General features: G+C 43.6%; 2 protein-coding genes across 9 annotated transcripts in view; both read right to left on the bottom strand.

Moving 5' to 3' along the window:
* usp19 (ubiquitin specific peptidase 19) overlaps positions 1-9,070 on the bottom strand; it is a 30,383-nt gene extending 21,313 nt beyond the window's left edge. For 4 of the 6 annotated variants that reach the window (XM_079238988.1, XM_079238985.1, XM_079238987.1 and 1 more), the window contains exons 1-5: positions 8,803-9,070; positions 5,695-6,049; positions 2,082-2,210; positions 1,850-1,986; positions 1,159-1,689 (exon numbers count right to left, since the gene is read on the bottom strand). In XM_079238988.1, coding sequence (XP_079095114.1) covers positions 1,159-1,689; positions 1,850-1,986; positions 2,082-2,210; positions 5,695-5,893 — 996 coding nt within the window. In that variant the 5' untranslated portion in view covers positions 5,894-6,049; positions 8,803-9,070. Of the gene's footprint in view, positions 1-1,158; positions 1,690-1,849; positions 1,987-2,081; positions 2,211-2,495; positions 2,514-2,714; positions 2,841-5,694; positions 6,050-8,802 lie in introns of those variants that run through there. The other 2 variants (XM_079238989.1, XM_079238990.1) reach the window with 2 other exon arrangements.
* Positions 9,071-15,208: 6,138 nt separating this feature from the next.
* Positions 15,209-17,654, bottom strand: part of lamb2 (laminin, beta 2 (laminin S)) — an 84,163-nt gene continuing 81,717 nt past the window's right edge. For all 3 annotated transcript variants that reach the window (XM_079239845.1, XM_079239844.1, XM_079239846.1), the window contains exon 35: positions 15,209-16,735. In XM_079239845.1, coding sequence (XP_079095971.1) covers positions 16,599-16,735 — 137 coding nt within the window. In that variant the 3' untranslated portion in view covers positions 15,209-16,598. The remainder of the gene's footprint in view (positions 16,736-17,654) is intronic.

The raw sequence follows: 17,654 nt of genomic DNA, 5'->3' as shown, positions 1-17,654 counted from the left end.
AAATTTCTGAGGGGATATGCCTTTTTCACTACATACAGATGTTTATCTGTGATGTTTTGGTATCACGTTGTCGATGAAGCTAAAGTTACGAAGCTTTAAAAAAGCTGAACAAGTCTGACAACAGTAACATGGATGCAACACAGTAGCTGAAGAGCGCAAATGAAAAGAGAAATACCAGAATCCAACTTTATCATTAAAACCTTCACAAGCATCAAAGAACCAGGAAAGGACAAAGATTAGATTGGGATGAATGCAGTTCACAAGAGAGATCGGTTTATTTTATAAGACAAACCAGAGGCAGGTCAGAGCTCCTCCTCAGAAGTGAACACACCAGCCTGAGGAACGTTAAGAGAAGACGAAGAGAACAAAGAAAAAGCTAAATGACAGAACTGGCCTGAATGCGAATCTCATTTTCTAAATTAATCTTATCGTTTTGTGTCTCTTTTGATGTTTTCTCTCTTTTCTCTCTTTCCAGATTTGACATTTGTGTCCTTGACAAACTAATTTGTCTTTCATTGATGTACGTTATCTCATTCTTGTGCTGGTCGTTTGATAAGACAACTTTGGTTCTTTATCTGCACTCACATTTTTAATCTTTCCAATAATAAAATTATGAGTCACACAGGCTGTTAACTTCAACCGAACTTCAAGATGTTCAACAAACAAATCAAAGTACTTGGAAATGATTAACTTCACCCATATGTCTACTTGGGCTGTGAAAATATGCTTTTGTCCCGATTTGATTTAAATTGCAATTTCCATCACTCTTTGATATTGCTGATTTTTGTAGATAAAAATTTTTTTTTTCTCTTGATTTTCCAGCCAGACCATCATTCTGCTGCTATAATGCCCAAGAAGAAAAGTAAAAAGATCAGTAAAAACAATAAAAATGACAAAAAATTTATAGTGGATTAATTTGATTTATTTGGGGGAACAAAAAAAAACAAAAACAAAAAAAAGTTTTTAAAATTGTGAAGCAAAAAATGCCAATTTTTGATTTTTCAGTTCAATTTTCCCACTCCTAATGTCAACCAATGCAAAACATAAAAGAAATGATAAAGACTAGCCCGAGAGACGGTCTGGTGTTCTGCTGCTCCGGTCTTAATGAGTTAACAGTCATTAGTAAAAGTTTCAACATGTTTACAGAGTATTTCTCACCTGATCTTTGCCAGCAGTTGCCACATCCGATCCCAGTTCCTGACCACTGTCCAGTCTCTCCACTCTGTTGTCTGTATCCTCGTCTTGTGCCTGGGGGCTCCGACCGGTGGCTGAGAGTGCGTTTGGTTTACCATTCCCTGCTGCAGGAGACGGGTCCCTTTCTGCCTCTTTTGTGGTCTTGGGCAGCTGCAGAGGGGTACGCTTGGCACTGGGTTCCTGAGGCAGCTGCTCACGTTTCCTGACAGTGACAGGTTTGCCTGTGGTGTTCGAGTTGTCCCCAGCTCCGTTTTTCACCCCTACAGAGTCCGTAGTGGCCTTGTCGCAGGGTTTGGTTTTCAAGCAGCGCTTCATACCCCGCTCGGCTTTGCCGCCGCCGCGTCTCGACTCACTGTGTGCAGGTGATGATGGAGGCTGAGGCTGGAGTTGTGGCTGCGGTGACGACAGTTTGGCTTTCTCTAATGACTCCAAAGTAACTGCTTTTGAGTCGTATTTGGTGTCTGCGGGAGCTGCCTCCTTCTCCTTCTTGTTTGACTGGAGCAGAAATGAAAAACAAAGACGAAACAATTTTTTGAGTGGTTATAAAACTTCACAAGCCTTCACAAACAGTTCATGACATTCTTTCAAACTACTACAAAATATGTAACAATCATAAATAATAAGAAGTTCTGGAGGCGTGTGTATTCAGGTTCACCTTTAGAGAAGGCCAAATATGAAAGGGAATCTTCTTGTGCATGATGAGGTGCAGGAAACCCCCCTTTTCCTTGTACTGGACTTTGCTACATGACGCCTCAATTTCCTCCTGCAACTGGCAGCTCCACTGCCGTCCATCTGGTTTTGAAAAATTATAAACATTACTAGCATCATACCACTGGTTTCTAGTCGTGCACGTTTCCAGTGTTTGCATACGTTTTGGCTTTACCCACCTGGGAAGGACACGTTGCAGTGTGTGTCAGTGAAAGTTGTGTTAATGTCCTCTATCCTTTGCACGCCGTCCCCACAGCGCAGTCTGACCGTCACTTCATTTACGTTCTGCTTCCAGTCCACAAACGTGTCTGAAAAAGAAAAAACAAGCTATAGCACCGATGTGAAAATGACTCTCCTTCCCATGCCGTCACCATCATGAACCCGAGCAGCTCTGATGCAGCAATCCTGAAGATCCAACAAGAGGAGGAACTGTGACAAAAATGGACTTGGAATGAATGAATGGGAAAGAGATAGAGAGACTTATCCCAACAAGGAATCTCCAACTCTGCTGAACTGAACCCACTTCTATCCGAACACCCTGGAACCGTGGAGTCACACAAACCAGTGCACACAGACCAGAACGCTGCACTTACATGCTCAACTGGGTCAGTCCAGAACCTTCCTGGACCCAGTGAGCCAGACAGACTGCAGCGTTTCAAGACAGGACATCTAAAATTAACTGTGCCACACAGACATGACTGCAAGTAAACAACTGCATGAAAACAAATGATCAACTTATTTTTAGAAATTGTGCTTCAGAGTTTATATAACCTTTTTTTTTTAAAAAAAAGCCCCCAGACAGGAACACCTACCATGTTTCATAGTGACCTACAACATGGGCCCGCGGTGAATTTGTCATTCACATTGCAGAAAACCGTACAACATAGTGGTCCTGTATGGATCCCTGTCTTCAACAACTGGAGAGCTTCAACTTTCCCACACTGACTCCCACTTTCCCCTCTTCCCCCCCCCGACTCAATCACCCTCTAAAGGTCAGAACTAACACCCAATCCCCTTCAGCTGGTGACAGTCGAACTCTCACTGGAACCGCAGCATAGAGGGGTCTCTGATTGGCTAAATCAGCCTTTTCAGCACGTTCAGTACTCAAGCAGAACAAAAAAACATCTCAGCAAATGAATCAATTTCCAAAATGAGTTTTTTACTTTCCAACTGTTAACTGTTTTACTTACCAAAAACAGTTAAATCAGCAAAAGAACATGCAGCACAAAGCTTCAGCCCTGCATCCCTCTCATGGAGAGGGCCCGACCGATATGGATTTTTTGATATTGATATAAGACTTTAGAGCAGGCCGATAGCTGATATAAAGGCCAATAAATCCATCCACAAAAAATACAAAAATATTACTCAAAGCTAAAACACTACATTCTAAGCTCATTCTTAAACTCATGTCTACCTGTTAGACACCATGAACTATCTGAATTATTCACTGATTTAAAAATATGTAAATACGGTTTTCTTATTCCACAGTGCCGACACACAGTCACTGTTTTATCAGCTGATCTCTTTCCTTCTTCATCGTATCTGACAGGGAATTTTCTGCCCCCCGATGTGCCTATCGGGGTATGAGTGTGTTGGATGAGTGTGTGCGTGAATAGGTGAATGTGACAAGTAGTGTAAAGCGCTTTGAGTGGTCTGCATGACTAGAAAAGCGCTATAGAAGTACAAGTCCATTTACCATTTACCAAACCAAAGTGTTCCCACACAGGGGATTTGAATGAACTTGGGCGTTCAAGTTCCTCCGCTCGCCACGACCACGCTGCACTTATGTGGAACGATTATGCACGCAGCTTTCTTCTTTTTTCCCTCCCTATCAATCCGCGGATCACGTGTGTGCCGAACCGTAGATACTTATCCGAACGGATCGCGGATCAATGATGATCTGTTGCACCACTAATAAGTATTCAGAAGTTGTGTAAGTGGCACGCAGCCACCAACTTTCACACACGTTCACGAGGCTAAACACTGCATTCCTTGCTGCAGCGCGACCACGAGGCACGCAACATTTCAACTTACCAGTGACAAAATATAAAATGCTCGTGAGCAGACTTTACTAGCCTCAGCAGCTATCTGTTTCACCGTCCAATTTGCTCTGTCTCGGCTTCCACGGCAGGCAGCCATGAGCAAGGATGACCCCGCCCCCGCTACTTATCCAGCAGACGGCGCCCATGTGTCACGGGCGGTTTGGGAAAGTCCAGAGACCTGAGCAAGTCTGCAGTCCTTCCATATACCCCAAAACTAGACCTTCTGTTTTGAAGGTGGGCTTTCATGTATGTTTTGTTTTTTTTAGTGGTGGGTGCAAAGTGTAAAGATGGAACTGACATAATGAAAGAGGACAAATCATCTGAAGCTCAGCATTAAAGAAGCCAGTTCAGCAACAAAATATGAAAGTGAAACAGCATCACAGTGTTTACTTATCTTATCAAGTAACACAAATTATCTGCCATACTTCCTGCTACATTTTGTTACATGCAGTTACTGAAACAATAAGACATCTCAATGAAAGGGAGCAGACAAAAAAAAAACAAAAAAAACATATTTGCAGCACATTTGGAAAGTTTGTTAACCATCTGATGTTACTACAATACATTACACATGTACTAGTTCGGCACAAGGTTGTGGACATCCGACTGGAACTGAAAAAAAAGCTGCAAGACCAGGAGCTTGTCCATATGTGTTGTAGCTGTACTCTAAACATGGATTCCTTAAGTAGTTCAGTATACCTGAACAATATATACACACATGTTCAAGTCCTGTTTTGATTTCCAGACATAAACAACAGAAACAATATTTTAACCATATATGCACAACAGATACCCATAGCAATCCGTCTGAAAACTTCCCTCTTTCTCCAGCTGTTGAGACTCCCTCGAAAGGCACAAATAATCCCAGTCCTCATTAAAGAACTGGTTGATATCAGCGACACGATGATGGAAATCACGATGAATCACTCTGGATCTTAGTTGCGACCGAAAATGTCAACACAACTGGAAGTCAATGGGGCACTGTCATAATAAAAGTAAAAGCAATAACTGCTCTACCTTATGTGGTTTGCAATTCTACAAGCATTCAACATTTATATACAAACAGCACTGCAGGCACCCTTAAAGGGTTAAAACACTGCTAATCTTCACTTGTTCATACTGATCAAAAAAACAGGGAAAGAGATACTGTGTAAGCACGTTTAGCAACAGCATCAAACCCAGTGAACAGTGTTTAACCACGTTAACTAACTGGCTGCCAGATTGTGCTCCAGAGTGTTTTCTGTTCACTTTGGCTCATCTTCCAGGAAACACAGAATATTGAGTTCTGGGACTCAATAGGGTCGATTTGGTCCTATAGTCCCAGAACATCCCAGAACATCTTTTGATTTGAAAAGATGTCTTTGGCAACCAATGAGTTAAATGTCCTTTACTAATCAATCTCAATCCAGCTCTGAACACTTCCTCTATAAAACACTGCAAAGCTCTGACAAACTGTAGAACAAAGAAAAAACAAAGCACTTTGGGGGTGCCCAGCAGAGTTCCCAATGGAAGAAACACAAAAAGCAAAGTTTTCCAGGAAATTATATTTTATAAAATATACCAATATAAATTAACTACTGCATCACCATTAGACTTAGCGCATTTTTTTTAACCATGTTTTACACTATTAACCAATGTTACCAGATTGTGTGGGTATATTATGTTGAGTGTGACTATTTTTTAAATAAGTGATGAGCAAAATTAAGCAGGATTTATTAGCTTCGTTGGTATTTTTTTTTAGTGATCTTACCTTTCTTGACCTCTGCAAGAACCCCATCCACTGCTGCAGCTGCTCTTTTGGCCTCTCTGCTCTCCTGGTTGGCCCTGTCCTTCTGTTTCTTTTTACTAGTACTGAAGGAGGGGTCCGAGTTGTTCTCCCTTCCACCGCCTCCTCTCTGCTGAGCCCCTCCGCGACGGCCCACTATCTCACCGCCTCCACTGCTGGCCATCTTCAGGCACTTTGCACTAACAGGCCGCCCGTCGCTGGAATCACTACCGCTGCTGGGGTCTGAATCTGAGGTGTGCCTCTTCCTGCCTGGCCCGGCTATCTTGGCGATGATATTGGTGTGAACTCTCCCAGAACAGAATGAGGAAGGGATAGGGACCTAAAACAGAGAGGAACAGACATTTAATATTCAAGGGGACAACATAATAGTTATTTAAATCATCTAACAGCAACGTACTTCCCCTGCAGACTGCAAAGTCGAAGAACTCAGGTAATCATGGCAATCTGCCTTTACTAGGTCAGAGCTAAAGCGTGCACACACACAAACAAACAAACAGGAAAGTTCACTGCTTTAATCCAATTAGGAGCAGGTTTCAAATGACAATGCTGTGCAGAAGGGGATCATGGTCATAATATCTTACAAAAGAAATGAGCTTTGCTCTGTTTTCTTAGCATAGCAATTTCAAGTAGCTTGTCAGTACAAATTACAAAACAACAGCTGAATCATCCATTTTATTCATGATAAAGGACAAGACATGGTCTGTGTTATAATTAATAGAATTAGCTCAAGTTGCAAATTTTTTAGCTTAGTAGCTAATGAGCTAGCTGACTGGAGAGGCTTGTTTGCTTTTTTAGATACACCTGCATATTGTCACCGTGTATCCCTCAATATAAAGTTTAACTACTTATTCCGGTCTTATGAGCGCCACAGTCTCGCAGTTTTTATATGTATTCTTCTTTCAACTCACATGAATCAAATTAAATTTATCTAACAGCCAAGTTGTGTATAATGACTCATAAGTTTCAGTCAGGTGTGCTTGAGGAGGGATATGTGCAAAACCTGTGACCTTGTGGCTCTGGTAGGACCAGACGGAGTAACCCTGATATAACAAATGCTTGTACCTAAATGTACATATTATTAGGGCTGTGACAATATGCCTTTGTCCCGATTCGATTCTGATTTTTTGGGGGCCAACTTGATTTAAATTGAGATTCTCACAATTTTTTAATATTGCTAGATTTTGAAAATTAAAAACAAAACAAATATATGCCACTTTTTTTTGCGCGTCATTTTTCTTGATTTCAATTGGCAAAAACAAACAAAAAAAAAACACAATAAGCAAGACCATCATTGTGCTGCTATAATGCCCAAGAAGTAAAAAGATTAATAAAAACAATAAAAATGACAAAAAATATAATGGATTACTTTTATTTATTTGTAGAAAAAAAAATCGATTTTTTTTTTTTAAAACAAAAAATCTATTTCAAAATTCAAAATTTCGATTCGATTTTCCCACCCTTACATATTACCGCGACTGTCCCTTATCAATAACATGTAGAAACTTAGTAAGAAACCTTTCAACTAATAGATTCACGCTGAAATGCTTCCTGACATTTCCACGGGTAAAGTTTTTTCTTTTTTTTTGCCATTTTAACGTAATGTACATATTACCATGAATGTAAATGGTAAATGGACTTGTACTTCTATAGCGCTTTTCTAGTCATACAGACCACTCAAAGCTCGCTCTCGTACCCCGCCTCCAGGCCTGGCTCCAGAGGGGGGTCCCGGTAACCCGCGTCCGGGCAAGGGAACATTCATGCCCAGGTTGGTCGTCATCATAGGGGTCTATGAGCCGTGCTTGGTCTGGTCCCTCCCCTAGACACCTGTTTGCCATGGGTGACCCTACCAGGGGCATAAAGCCCCCGACAACATAGCTGCTAGGATCTTCGGGACGCACAAACCCCTCCACCACGATAAGGTGACGGCTCAGGGAGAGGTATTACATATTACATTCCTCATAAACTAATATTGTGTTGAACAATCCTTTAATGTTTCTGCTACAGCCAGGTGTTTTCTGTTCCTCTCAGTCAGACTTCTGCACCTGTTGACAGGTATTTTGTCCCACTGTTCAACAGAAAAGTCCTTTAATTTGTCCAGGACCATTTTTTTTTCTTTCTTCAACTCAATTAAATGAAAAAACAGTGTGTCATGTTACTTTTACACGCTTTTACACGCTTTACACTACTTGTCACATTCACCCATTCGCACACACACTCACACCCCGATAGGCACATCGGGGGTTCAGTGTCTTGCCTAGGACACTTCGGCATTTCAGGGGAAGCCTGGAATCGATCCCCCAACTTACCAGTTGAAGGACAACTGCTCTTCCTCCTGAGCTACAGCCGCCCCTCCTGAGCTACAGCCGCCCCAAGGCATGTCCAATGGGCATTATGGGTACAGGCCCAAGGGCCCACGCGCACTTAGGGCAAACACCAGCAGTTTGGACATAAAACGAAATGTACATAAAAACCAGATAGTTACACCACAATGTGTCTAGTGTATTGCTATCTGTACCATTGGCTGAGAGATGTTAGAAATGTCATTTCACAGAGTATCATTCACAATTTTCCCAATGTTGTAGTGGGGAAGGGGCCCCTGGAACACTCTGGGCCCAGGGGCCTGTGCACTTTTAATCCGGCCCTGTGAATGTCCCTATCAATAACATGTAGAAAACTTAGCAAGTAACCTTTCAACGAAAACATTCACGCCGGAATGTTTCCAGAAGTTTCCATAGGCATGTTGGCTTTAACAAATGAGCCAACTTGCAATGCCTTTCTGTCCACCCCTTACAGTTTATTACTAAAATATCATGCCTAAACGAAGATAATGGTAGTTTCTAGATAAGATCTCCAGGCCTGATCTGCTGCTGTGTGTCTTCATGCAGAGCAGACGACAGGTTGTCCCATCAAGCAGCGTGAGCAGCTAACGCCATTAGCAACGTGCTAACAGCAGCTGAAACGGACGGGTTCACGTGGATATTGATACACAAACAACATGACATCTCGTGATAAATAAACCTAGCTTGTTATTAATCAACTAAAAACGTATCAACTTAAAAAATAGAGACTTACGAAGTTTTAATGTGGCTATAATTCAGTTGAACACACAATAGCGGGGTGACTCCTTTCGCTTGGTCCAGCTGCTGCTTCTCGGCCGCGGGCCGCCGAGCTCCAACCCGGACTGGAAGCCGTCGTAGTCCGCGGTTTTTAGATAATATTCTACATTTAACCAGGACCCATTTCTTTAAATTAACAAGATATGTCCAGTGATAAAGTAGAAGGCATCAAGAGCGAGTCTGCTTAGTCCGCTGGTGTCATTGGGCCTCTGCAGGGTGAGCCGACTTTGTGTAGGTCTGCTGCCCGGCCAGAGTGCGCGTACTAGATACTTCCTGACTGGCGCGTTCACGTGACCCAGAACTCTTCTTCGTCTCTCTCTGATGTACATACAGTTCTGTTCATATCTGCTCATACCCTTTCATTAAAGAAAGGGCTGAATTTACAACAGTCACTTAAATAACTGGAGACTTAATAACTAAACAACTAAAAAATTAGCAAAAATATAATTTAGTAACATGACACACTGTTTTTTCATTTAATTGAGTTGAAGAAAGAAAAAAAAATGGTCCTGGACAAATTAAAGGACTTTTCTGTTGAACAGTGGGACAAAATACCTGTCAACAGGTGCAGAAGTCTGACTGAGAGGAACAGAAAACACCTGGCTGTAGCAGAAACATTAAAGGATTGTTCAACACAATATTAGTTTATGAGGAATGTAATATGTAATACCTCTCCCTGAGCCGTCACCTTATCGTGGTGGAGGGGTTTGTGCGTCCCGAAGATCCTAGCAGCTATGTTGTCGGGGGCTTTATGCCCCTGGTAGGGTCACCCATGGCAAACAGGTGTCTAGGGGAGGGACCAGACCAAGCACGGCTCATAGACCCCTATGATGACGACCAACCTGGGCATGAATGTTCCCTTGCCCGGACGCGGGTTACCGGGACCCCCCTCTGGAGCCAGGCCTGGAGGCGGGGTACGAGAGCGAGCGTCTGGTGGCCGGGCCTTCGCCCATGGGGCCCGGTCGGGCTCAGCCCGAAAGGGTTACATGGGCCCCACCTCCCGTGGGCTCACCATCTGCGGGAGGAGCCGTAGGGGTCGGGTGCAATGTGAGCTGGGCGGCAGCAAGGGGCGGGGACCCTGGCGGTCCGATCCCCGGCTGCAGAAGCTGGCTCTAGGGACGTGGAAAGTCACCTCTCTGGTGGGGAAGGAGCCTGAGCTTGTGCGCGAGGTTGAGCGGTTCCGACTAGATATAGTTGGACTCACCTCGACGCATGGCTTGGGCTCTGGAACCAGTACCCTCAAGAGGGGCTGGACCTTCTTCCACTCTGGAGTTGCTCATGGTGAGAGGCGCCGAGCAGATGTGGGCATTCTCATCAGCCCCCAGCTTGGTGCCTGCACGTTGGGGTTTACCCCGGTGGATGAAAGGGTAGTTTCCCTCCGCCTCCGGGTGGGGGGACGGGTCCTGACTGTTGTCTGTGCTTATGCACCGAACAGCAGTTCAGAGTACCCACCCTTTCTGGGGTCCTTGGAGGGAGTGCTGGAGGGTGCTCCTTCTGGGGACTCCATTGTTCTGCTGGGGGACTTCAATGCTCACATGGGCAATGACAGTGAGACCTGGAGGGGAGTGATTGGGAGGCATGGTCCCCCCCCTCTGAACCCAAATGGTGTTTTGTTATTGGACTTCTGTGTTCGTCATGGATTGTCTATAACAAACACCATGTTCCAGCATAAGAGTGTCCATATGTACACCTGGCATCAGGATTCCCTGGGCCGCAGTTCAATGATCGACTTTGTAGTCGTATCGTCGGACCTGCGTCCACATGCCTTGGACACTCGGGTGAAGAGGGGGGCGGAGCTGTCAACTGATCACCACCTGGTGGTGAGTTGGCTCAGATGGTGGGGGAGGAAGCCGGTCAGAGCTGGCAGGCCCAAACGTGTTGTGAGGGTCTGCTGGGAACGTCTGGCTGAGTCCCCTGTCAGAGCGAGCTTCAACTCCCACCTTCAGCAGAGCTTCGAACATGTCCCGAGTGAGGCGGGGGACATTGAGTCCGAATGGGCTGTGTTCCGTGCCTCTATTGCTGAGGCGGCCAGCCGGAGCTGTGGCTGCAAGGTCGTTGGTGCCTGTCGTGGCAGTAATCCCAGGACTCGTTGGTGGACACCAGCAGTGAGGGATGCCGTCAAGCTGAAGAAGGAGTCCTATCGGGCCTTCTTGGCCTGTGGGACTCTGGAGGCAGCTGATGGGTACCGACGGGCTAAGCGGCATGCGGCTTCGGCCGTTGCCGAGGCAAAAACCCGGGCATGGGAGGAGTTCGGCAAGGCCATGGAGAAAGACTTCCGGACGGCTTCGAGGAGATTCTGGTCCACCATCCGGCGGCTCAGGGGGGGGAAGCAGTGCTCCATCAATACTGTGTACAGTGGAGATGGGGAGCTGCTGACCTCAACTCGGGACGTTGTGGGTCGGTGGAGGGAATACTTCGAAGACCTCCTCAATCCTACCAACACGTCTTCCCATGAGGGAGCAGAGCTGGTGGACTCAGGGGTGGACTCTCCTATCTCTGGGGCTGAAGTCGCTGAGGTGGTCAAAAAGCTCCTTGGCGGCAAGGCCCCGGGGGTGGATGAGATCCGCCCGGAGTTCCTTAAGGCTCTGGATGCTATGGGGCTGTCCTGGCTGACACGCCTCTGCAGCATCGCGTGGACATCGGGGGCAGTACCGCTGGATTGGCAGACTGGGGTGGTGGTCCCCCTTTTTAAGAAGGGGGACCGGAGGGTGTGTTCCAATTACAGGGGAATCACACTCCTCAGCCTCCCTGGTAAGGTCTATTCAGGGGTCCTGGAGAGGAGGGTCCGCCGGATAGTCGAATCCCGGATTGAGGAGGAGCAGTGTGGTTTTCGTCCTGGTCGCGGAACAGTGGACCAGCTCTATACCCTCTCTGGGGTCCTGGAGGGGGCATGGGAGTTTGCCCAACCAGTCTACATGTGCTTTGTGGACCTGGAGAAGGCATTCGACCGTGTCCCCCGGGGGCTCCTGTGGGGGGTACTCTGGGAGTATGGGGTACCGGACCCCCTTGTACGAGCTGTCCGGTCCCTGTACGACAGGTGTCAGAGCTTGGTCCGCATTGCCGGTAGTAAGTCGGATTCGTTTCCGGTGAGGGTTGGACTCCGCCAAGGCTGCCCTTTATCACCGATTCTGTTCATAACTTATATGGACAGAATTTCTAGGCGCAGCCAAGGTGTTGAGGGGATCCGACGTGGTGGCCTCAGGATTGGGTCCCTGCTTTTTGCGGATGACGTGGTCCTGTTGGCTTCATCTGGTCGTGATCTCCAGCTCTCGCTTGAGCGATTCGCGGCCGAGTGTGAAGCGGCTGGGATGAGAATCAGCACCTCAAAATCTGAGACCATGGTCCTCAGCCGGAATAGGGTGGGAGTCAGGTCCTGCCTCAAGTGGAGGAGTTTAAATATCTCGGGGTCTTGTTCACGAGTGAGGGAAGGATGGAGCGTGAGATCGACAGACGGATCGGTGCGGCGTCTGCAGTAATGCGGGCTCTGCGCCGGTCTGTCGTGGTGAAGAAGGAGCTGAGCCAGAAGGCGAAGCTCTCGATTTATCAGTCGATCTACGTTCCTACCCTCACCTATGGTCATGAGCTGTGGGTCGTGACCGAAAGAACGAGATCTCGTATACAGGCGGCTGAAATGAGTTTCCTCCGCAGGGTGGCCGGGCTCTCCCTTAGAGATAGGGTGAGGAGCTCAGTCATCCGGGAGGGGCTCAGAGTAGAGCCGCTGCTCCTTCGCATCGAGAGGAACCAGTTGAGGTGGCTCGGGCATCTGGTCAGGATGCCTCCTGGACGCCTCCCTGGTGAGGTGTTCCAGGCACGTCCCTCGGGGAGGAGACCCCGGGGAAGACCCAGGACACGCTGGAGGGATTATATCTCTCGGCTGGCCTGGGAACGCCTCGGGATCCCCCCCGCAGAGTTGGCAAATGTGGCTGGGGAGAGGGAAGTCTGGGCTTCCCTGCTTAGGCTGCTGCCCCCGCGACCCGACCCCGGATAAGCGGCAGAAGATGGATGGATGGATGGATGGTAATATGTAATAAATTATCTTATTTGTTTGCTTTTTAAAAAATATTTCTATTGAACCAGAATTAGAAAATAATGTAATGATTTTCATTAAATTTTTGAAAAATGTTTCATAACATTTTTATTTATCATTAATTTAGTCAATTTTAGCTTATTTTACAGGCAGCTGTTTTTTTTCCTTCTTTAATGAAAGGGTATGAATAAATATGAACACAAATGTATGCCCCTCGATTTATATTCGGTCTATGCCATAGGGGCATCCTGAGTATCACACCACTTTTGCCTCATCATCTCTTTCTTCAACATTGTCATCACAGCCACAGGCACTGTGTTGACAAGCAGTTCAATAAGTAATAAATTCAATTTGATTACATTTTGAAACTTGTTAATGCCATTTTTTGCAACTTGAAACTTTCCGCTGTGTAAGAAGTTGTCCTTGTCTTTTTCATTTCACTCAATGAATACTGAATGAGATCATGTTGAAGGAAAAATGGAAAATGGTAATTTTCTTTCAACTATATCTTACCTTAAAAAATTGGTAAAAACAACCTTAACAGGGGTGCCCAAAGTGGGGCCCACGGTCCAAAATCGGCCCACCAGCACTTTGCTTTTGGCCCTTAAGTCATTATTTATATTTATGCCCTACAGAGCTTGATAAAAAGACACTTTCAGTGTCATGAACCCCAATAAGACCAGACTCAGAGGGACCCTGACTGACCTTGTCAGTGAGCCAGCTGCAACCCAACATAGAGACTGGTAATGTCCAAAGGTCAACTTCATGTTTACCACTAAGTAACATCAACTTGCCTTGTTCCACATGCACTGTTTCTGGTTGTTGACACGTTGCACTTGGTTAAAGTTTAGTGGCTGTAATTATTGTTTCTTACCCCTCTAACTATAGCTTTATTGTTCTATTGCTATATAGATTTTTTATGTAAAATTTTATTTGCCCAGATAGGAAATACAGTGTATTTTTTTCCTATTGAACAATAATTAAAATAACTTTGTGCATTTTCTCGCGTTTTATCCTTAAAGCGTTTGGCCCGTGGCTCACTGGATCATTTTCAGTTTGGCCAGTTTCAGCTTGGAGGCAAAAAGTTTGCGCCCCCCTGGTCTATGATATATATAAATGAATATATTTTGTCAGTTGTGCACTTATACTGATGTAGCAGACACAACATGCAACAGTTTATACAATGTATTGAAACTGAAAATGTGTTGTAATGCAGTCACATTCGCCTGATATTCTGAATTACAGCACGACTTTAAAATGTTTCCTGCCCTTTTCTCAAATTTATCTGCTAATTTTCTTTACTCTCCAGTCAATATTTCATGCCACAGGCAACACCAAGTGCTTTACAAGATAAAATCAAGTCACAAGGATTAAAATAAACAGTAGATAACAAGACATTTAAAAACAATAAAGACACAAGCTCTTTCCATACACTCATACACACACCCACCCCCACATTCCCCAATTCTCTGAAATTGTGTTAACGAATGCAGGTTAATAAAACAAATAAAACAATAATTAAGTGATAAAAATTCTGGTAAAAATTTTGGGCCACATACTTAAACAAATGAGAGTTTAAATTTCAGCAGACAAACAAAGACGCTGAAACCACATGGAAGGGAAATTTTGGAACAAATGTCTTGAGTTGGACTGGTGGAAATAATGCATCAGGATCCCTGATCTCCCTGATTCAACATTTGGCGTCTTAATACACACAAAGACTCTCAAAGGGAGGGGCAGACAGAGCTATTGACATAATTCATGAGGACCTCTTCTGTTTTTAGAGAATGGTTTTGTCCCATATGGGTCCTGCATTATTCTCTAAGTGTACAATTAAATACTGCAGAGTGGTGTCTCCAGATCTCCATCTCAGAATTACTGTGTAAGAATATAGGACATACTCACATTTGTCGAAAGGAAAATGCACTAAAAAGACCCTTATAAGGACAAAAAGAAAAAACAACTTCAGGGCAAAGATAAATATATATTTTTTTTTTTATCAACAGCTACAAAACAAATCTACCTGAGTTCAGATGCATGTTGTATACTTGAAGATTTCCTTCTACCCTGTTGTCATCTGCCACTTTTGAGTTGTTCATAGTTCTCCGCCATTACTGGAAATAATGGTTTTCCTCACAGACTGATGTAAGACCATAAAAACCCAGACTCTGCTAATGAATATCACGGCAACACTTTAACATCTTTTGTTTTTTAAAAAAAAATGGAAATGACACGTTGCAAACCCTTTCAGCATCCGAGGGGGAACACATGAACATTCATATGACAGAATATCACACTTAGCATGGTTAAAAGGAACGACAGAACCCAGCATGACCCAGTTATTATATTCCACTTTTTATTCATAAAACTGTACACTGTATAACTTAACAGGCTTCTTTGGGTGTTTTTGCTTTGGTAATCAGTTATAAATCAAGCTCTTGCAGCTTTAAGTGGTAAAAATGTATTTTTTTTTTCTTCATTTAACATGTTTTGTGACACATAAGTTCTCATGCACAAAGAAAATTAGTATATGAAAATACTGGCAGTATAAGGCACAATGAAATACTTAAACATCAGTTGCAGCAGATCTAACAGGATCCTTCTTAACACAAGATAAAAAACAAACCTTCAGAATTTGTGATGCAAAGCATGGGTTTAGCATTCATAAAACTTCCTTTCATTAGCTGCATTTCCAGTCTTCACGCTAAGTTAAGCTAAAAGTCTCCTAAAGGAGCAGTGAGGATGATGCTATCCTTGCCCTCCTTTTTCCAGGACAGAAGTTAGAGTGGCTGAAAAAGAAAAAACTGAACGGCCAACGTGTGGTTCACCTTTCTGAGCTGCTGTAGAAAAATAAGATAAGCTTTTTAAATAAACTTCTTCTTCTTAAGCATCAAAAACATCCTAAAAGCTCACATTGAAAGAACAGACAGCATGTCTGCATGGGACAGTCTCATGTCTTTCCTCTGTAAGCTTACCTTGTCACTTCAGTAGAGCTGGCTTGACAGTATATCCTCCCACTTAGTGAGCCAGCTAAGTAGTTTCATTTTTCACAATTTTTTTTTTTTTCGTGATACAAACAGGACAATACTAAAATGACACAATTTATTTATGTAAATGACAATCCTTAATTTAAGCTTTGGATCAGTGTTAAGTCTTAGGACAAAGCCTTCTCCAAATTTACCACCACCTGCTCATGCGGAGTAAACCTTTTCTGCTCTTAGCATGTAAAAGTTTAAATTTTCTGCTTCAACAAGTAAAAAAAGAAAGAAATTCAAATGGACTTATTGTGTCATTATACATTAAAAACAACAAATCTCTTCAATCGACTCCAGACTGACAGGTTTTTGTGTTCTCACGCTAAAATAAATGTGTTAAAAGGCAAAAACATTAAAATGATTTTAAAAAAACCTCACGTGCAGAGTGTTATAAAGAAACATTTTCATCCAGCTGCATCATTAATTTTTTTATATTCAAAACTTAAACTCACAGGTTTCAGTCTTTTGCAGAAAAAAGGAAAATAATGTGAAACGATGAAGTTTAAAGTAAAACGTGTGCTACATGTTTACATGTTTAGTCATGCATGCTGTCATACCAACTGTTCAGAAACACTAAAGGACACTTTGGGCATGTCGTATGCACGTCTCATTTCCTCTTTAAAGTCCAGTTTCTGCATCTACGTTGCAGAATAACAGTGATGGACACCTTTTCTTTCTCTTAGAGGTGAGTTACTGGCAAGTGTTGTAGATCTGGATCTGTTTGTTAATTTCATTGAGGATGCCTCTCATCTTGTCCTCCAAACCGTCCAGCTGCTGAGCTTTCCCCTCCAGCTTCCTCTGGTTCTCCTCGTAGTTCTTCTCTAGTTCTGTGGAGTCAGGATTTCCAGGAATGGTTACAGACTTTGGGATTATCATCAAATGCTGCTCATTTCTTTTATGCAGGCTGAAGAAACACAGTAACACACACTAACTGCTTTTATTATGCTAGTTTTAATTATATTTTATTTCTTTTGTTAAATGATGTGTCTGATACAGATTTATAATCTGACTTTTTAGCCACTATAGATGCTGTTTATGTGCACAGAGTTGCATTAGAAATGTATGAAGGTGTCATTAGTGGCAGATTTTGGCCTGAGTACAACTCAAGTCTTCCCGTAGCTGTTGATTGAACCAAATTATTGAGAAAAGTAAAACAGTTCTATGTAAATTATGTATTTCATTGACTATTTTTCCATGCATATGGATATAGGGAACTATATTAACCCTTTCATGCATGAATTAATGAAAAACAATGCAACATTTTTTAAATGGGATAGGAAAAAGTTTAAAATTCTTCTCCTCACATATAAAGCTCTCCATGACCAAGCTCCATTGTACATAAAAGATTTTATAGTTCCATATATTCCAAATAGAGCACTTTGCTCTCAGACTGCAGGTTTACTGGTGGTTCCCAGAGGCTCAAAGAGTACTATGGGAGGAAGAGCCTTTAGCTATCAGGCTCCTCTCTTATGGAACCAGCTCCTACCGTGGGTTCAGGAGGCAGACTCCCTCCACACCTTTAAAATCGAGCTGAAAAACTTCCTTTTTCATGATTCTTATAATTAGGATATGAGCATCTCCTGAGCTGCATGTACAGGACCCAACTGTCCAGGTTTTGCTCTTTGCTCTTATAGTTATGGGTAGTCTAGCCAACCATTACTTATGTAGCAATGGGGATGTCACTTGATGCACTGAGAAGTACCTCGCTCTAATATTACTCTAATATATTAATGTATAAATATATGC

Source organism: Telmatherina bonti, assembly GCF_933228915.1.
Source record: "Telmatherina bonti genome assembly, chromosome: 4".
Taxonomy (NCBI): Eukaryota; Metazoa; Chordata; class Actinopteri; order Atheriniformes; family Telmatherinidae; genus Telmatherina; species Telmatherina bonti.
The sequence above is the reverse complement of the archived record's forward strand: the minus strand, read 5'-3'. Positions and strand labels throughout refer to the sequence as shown.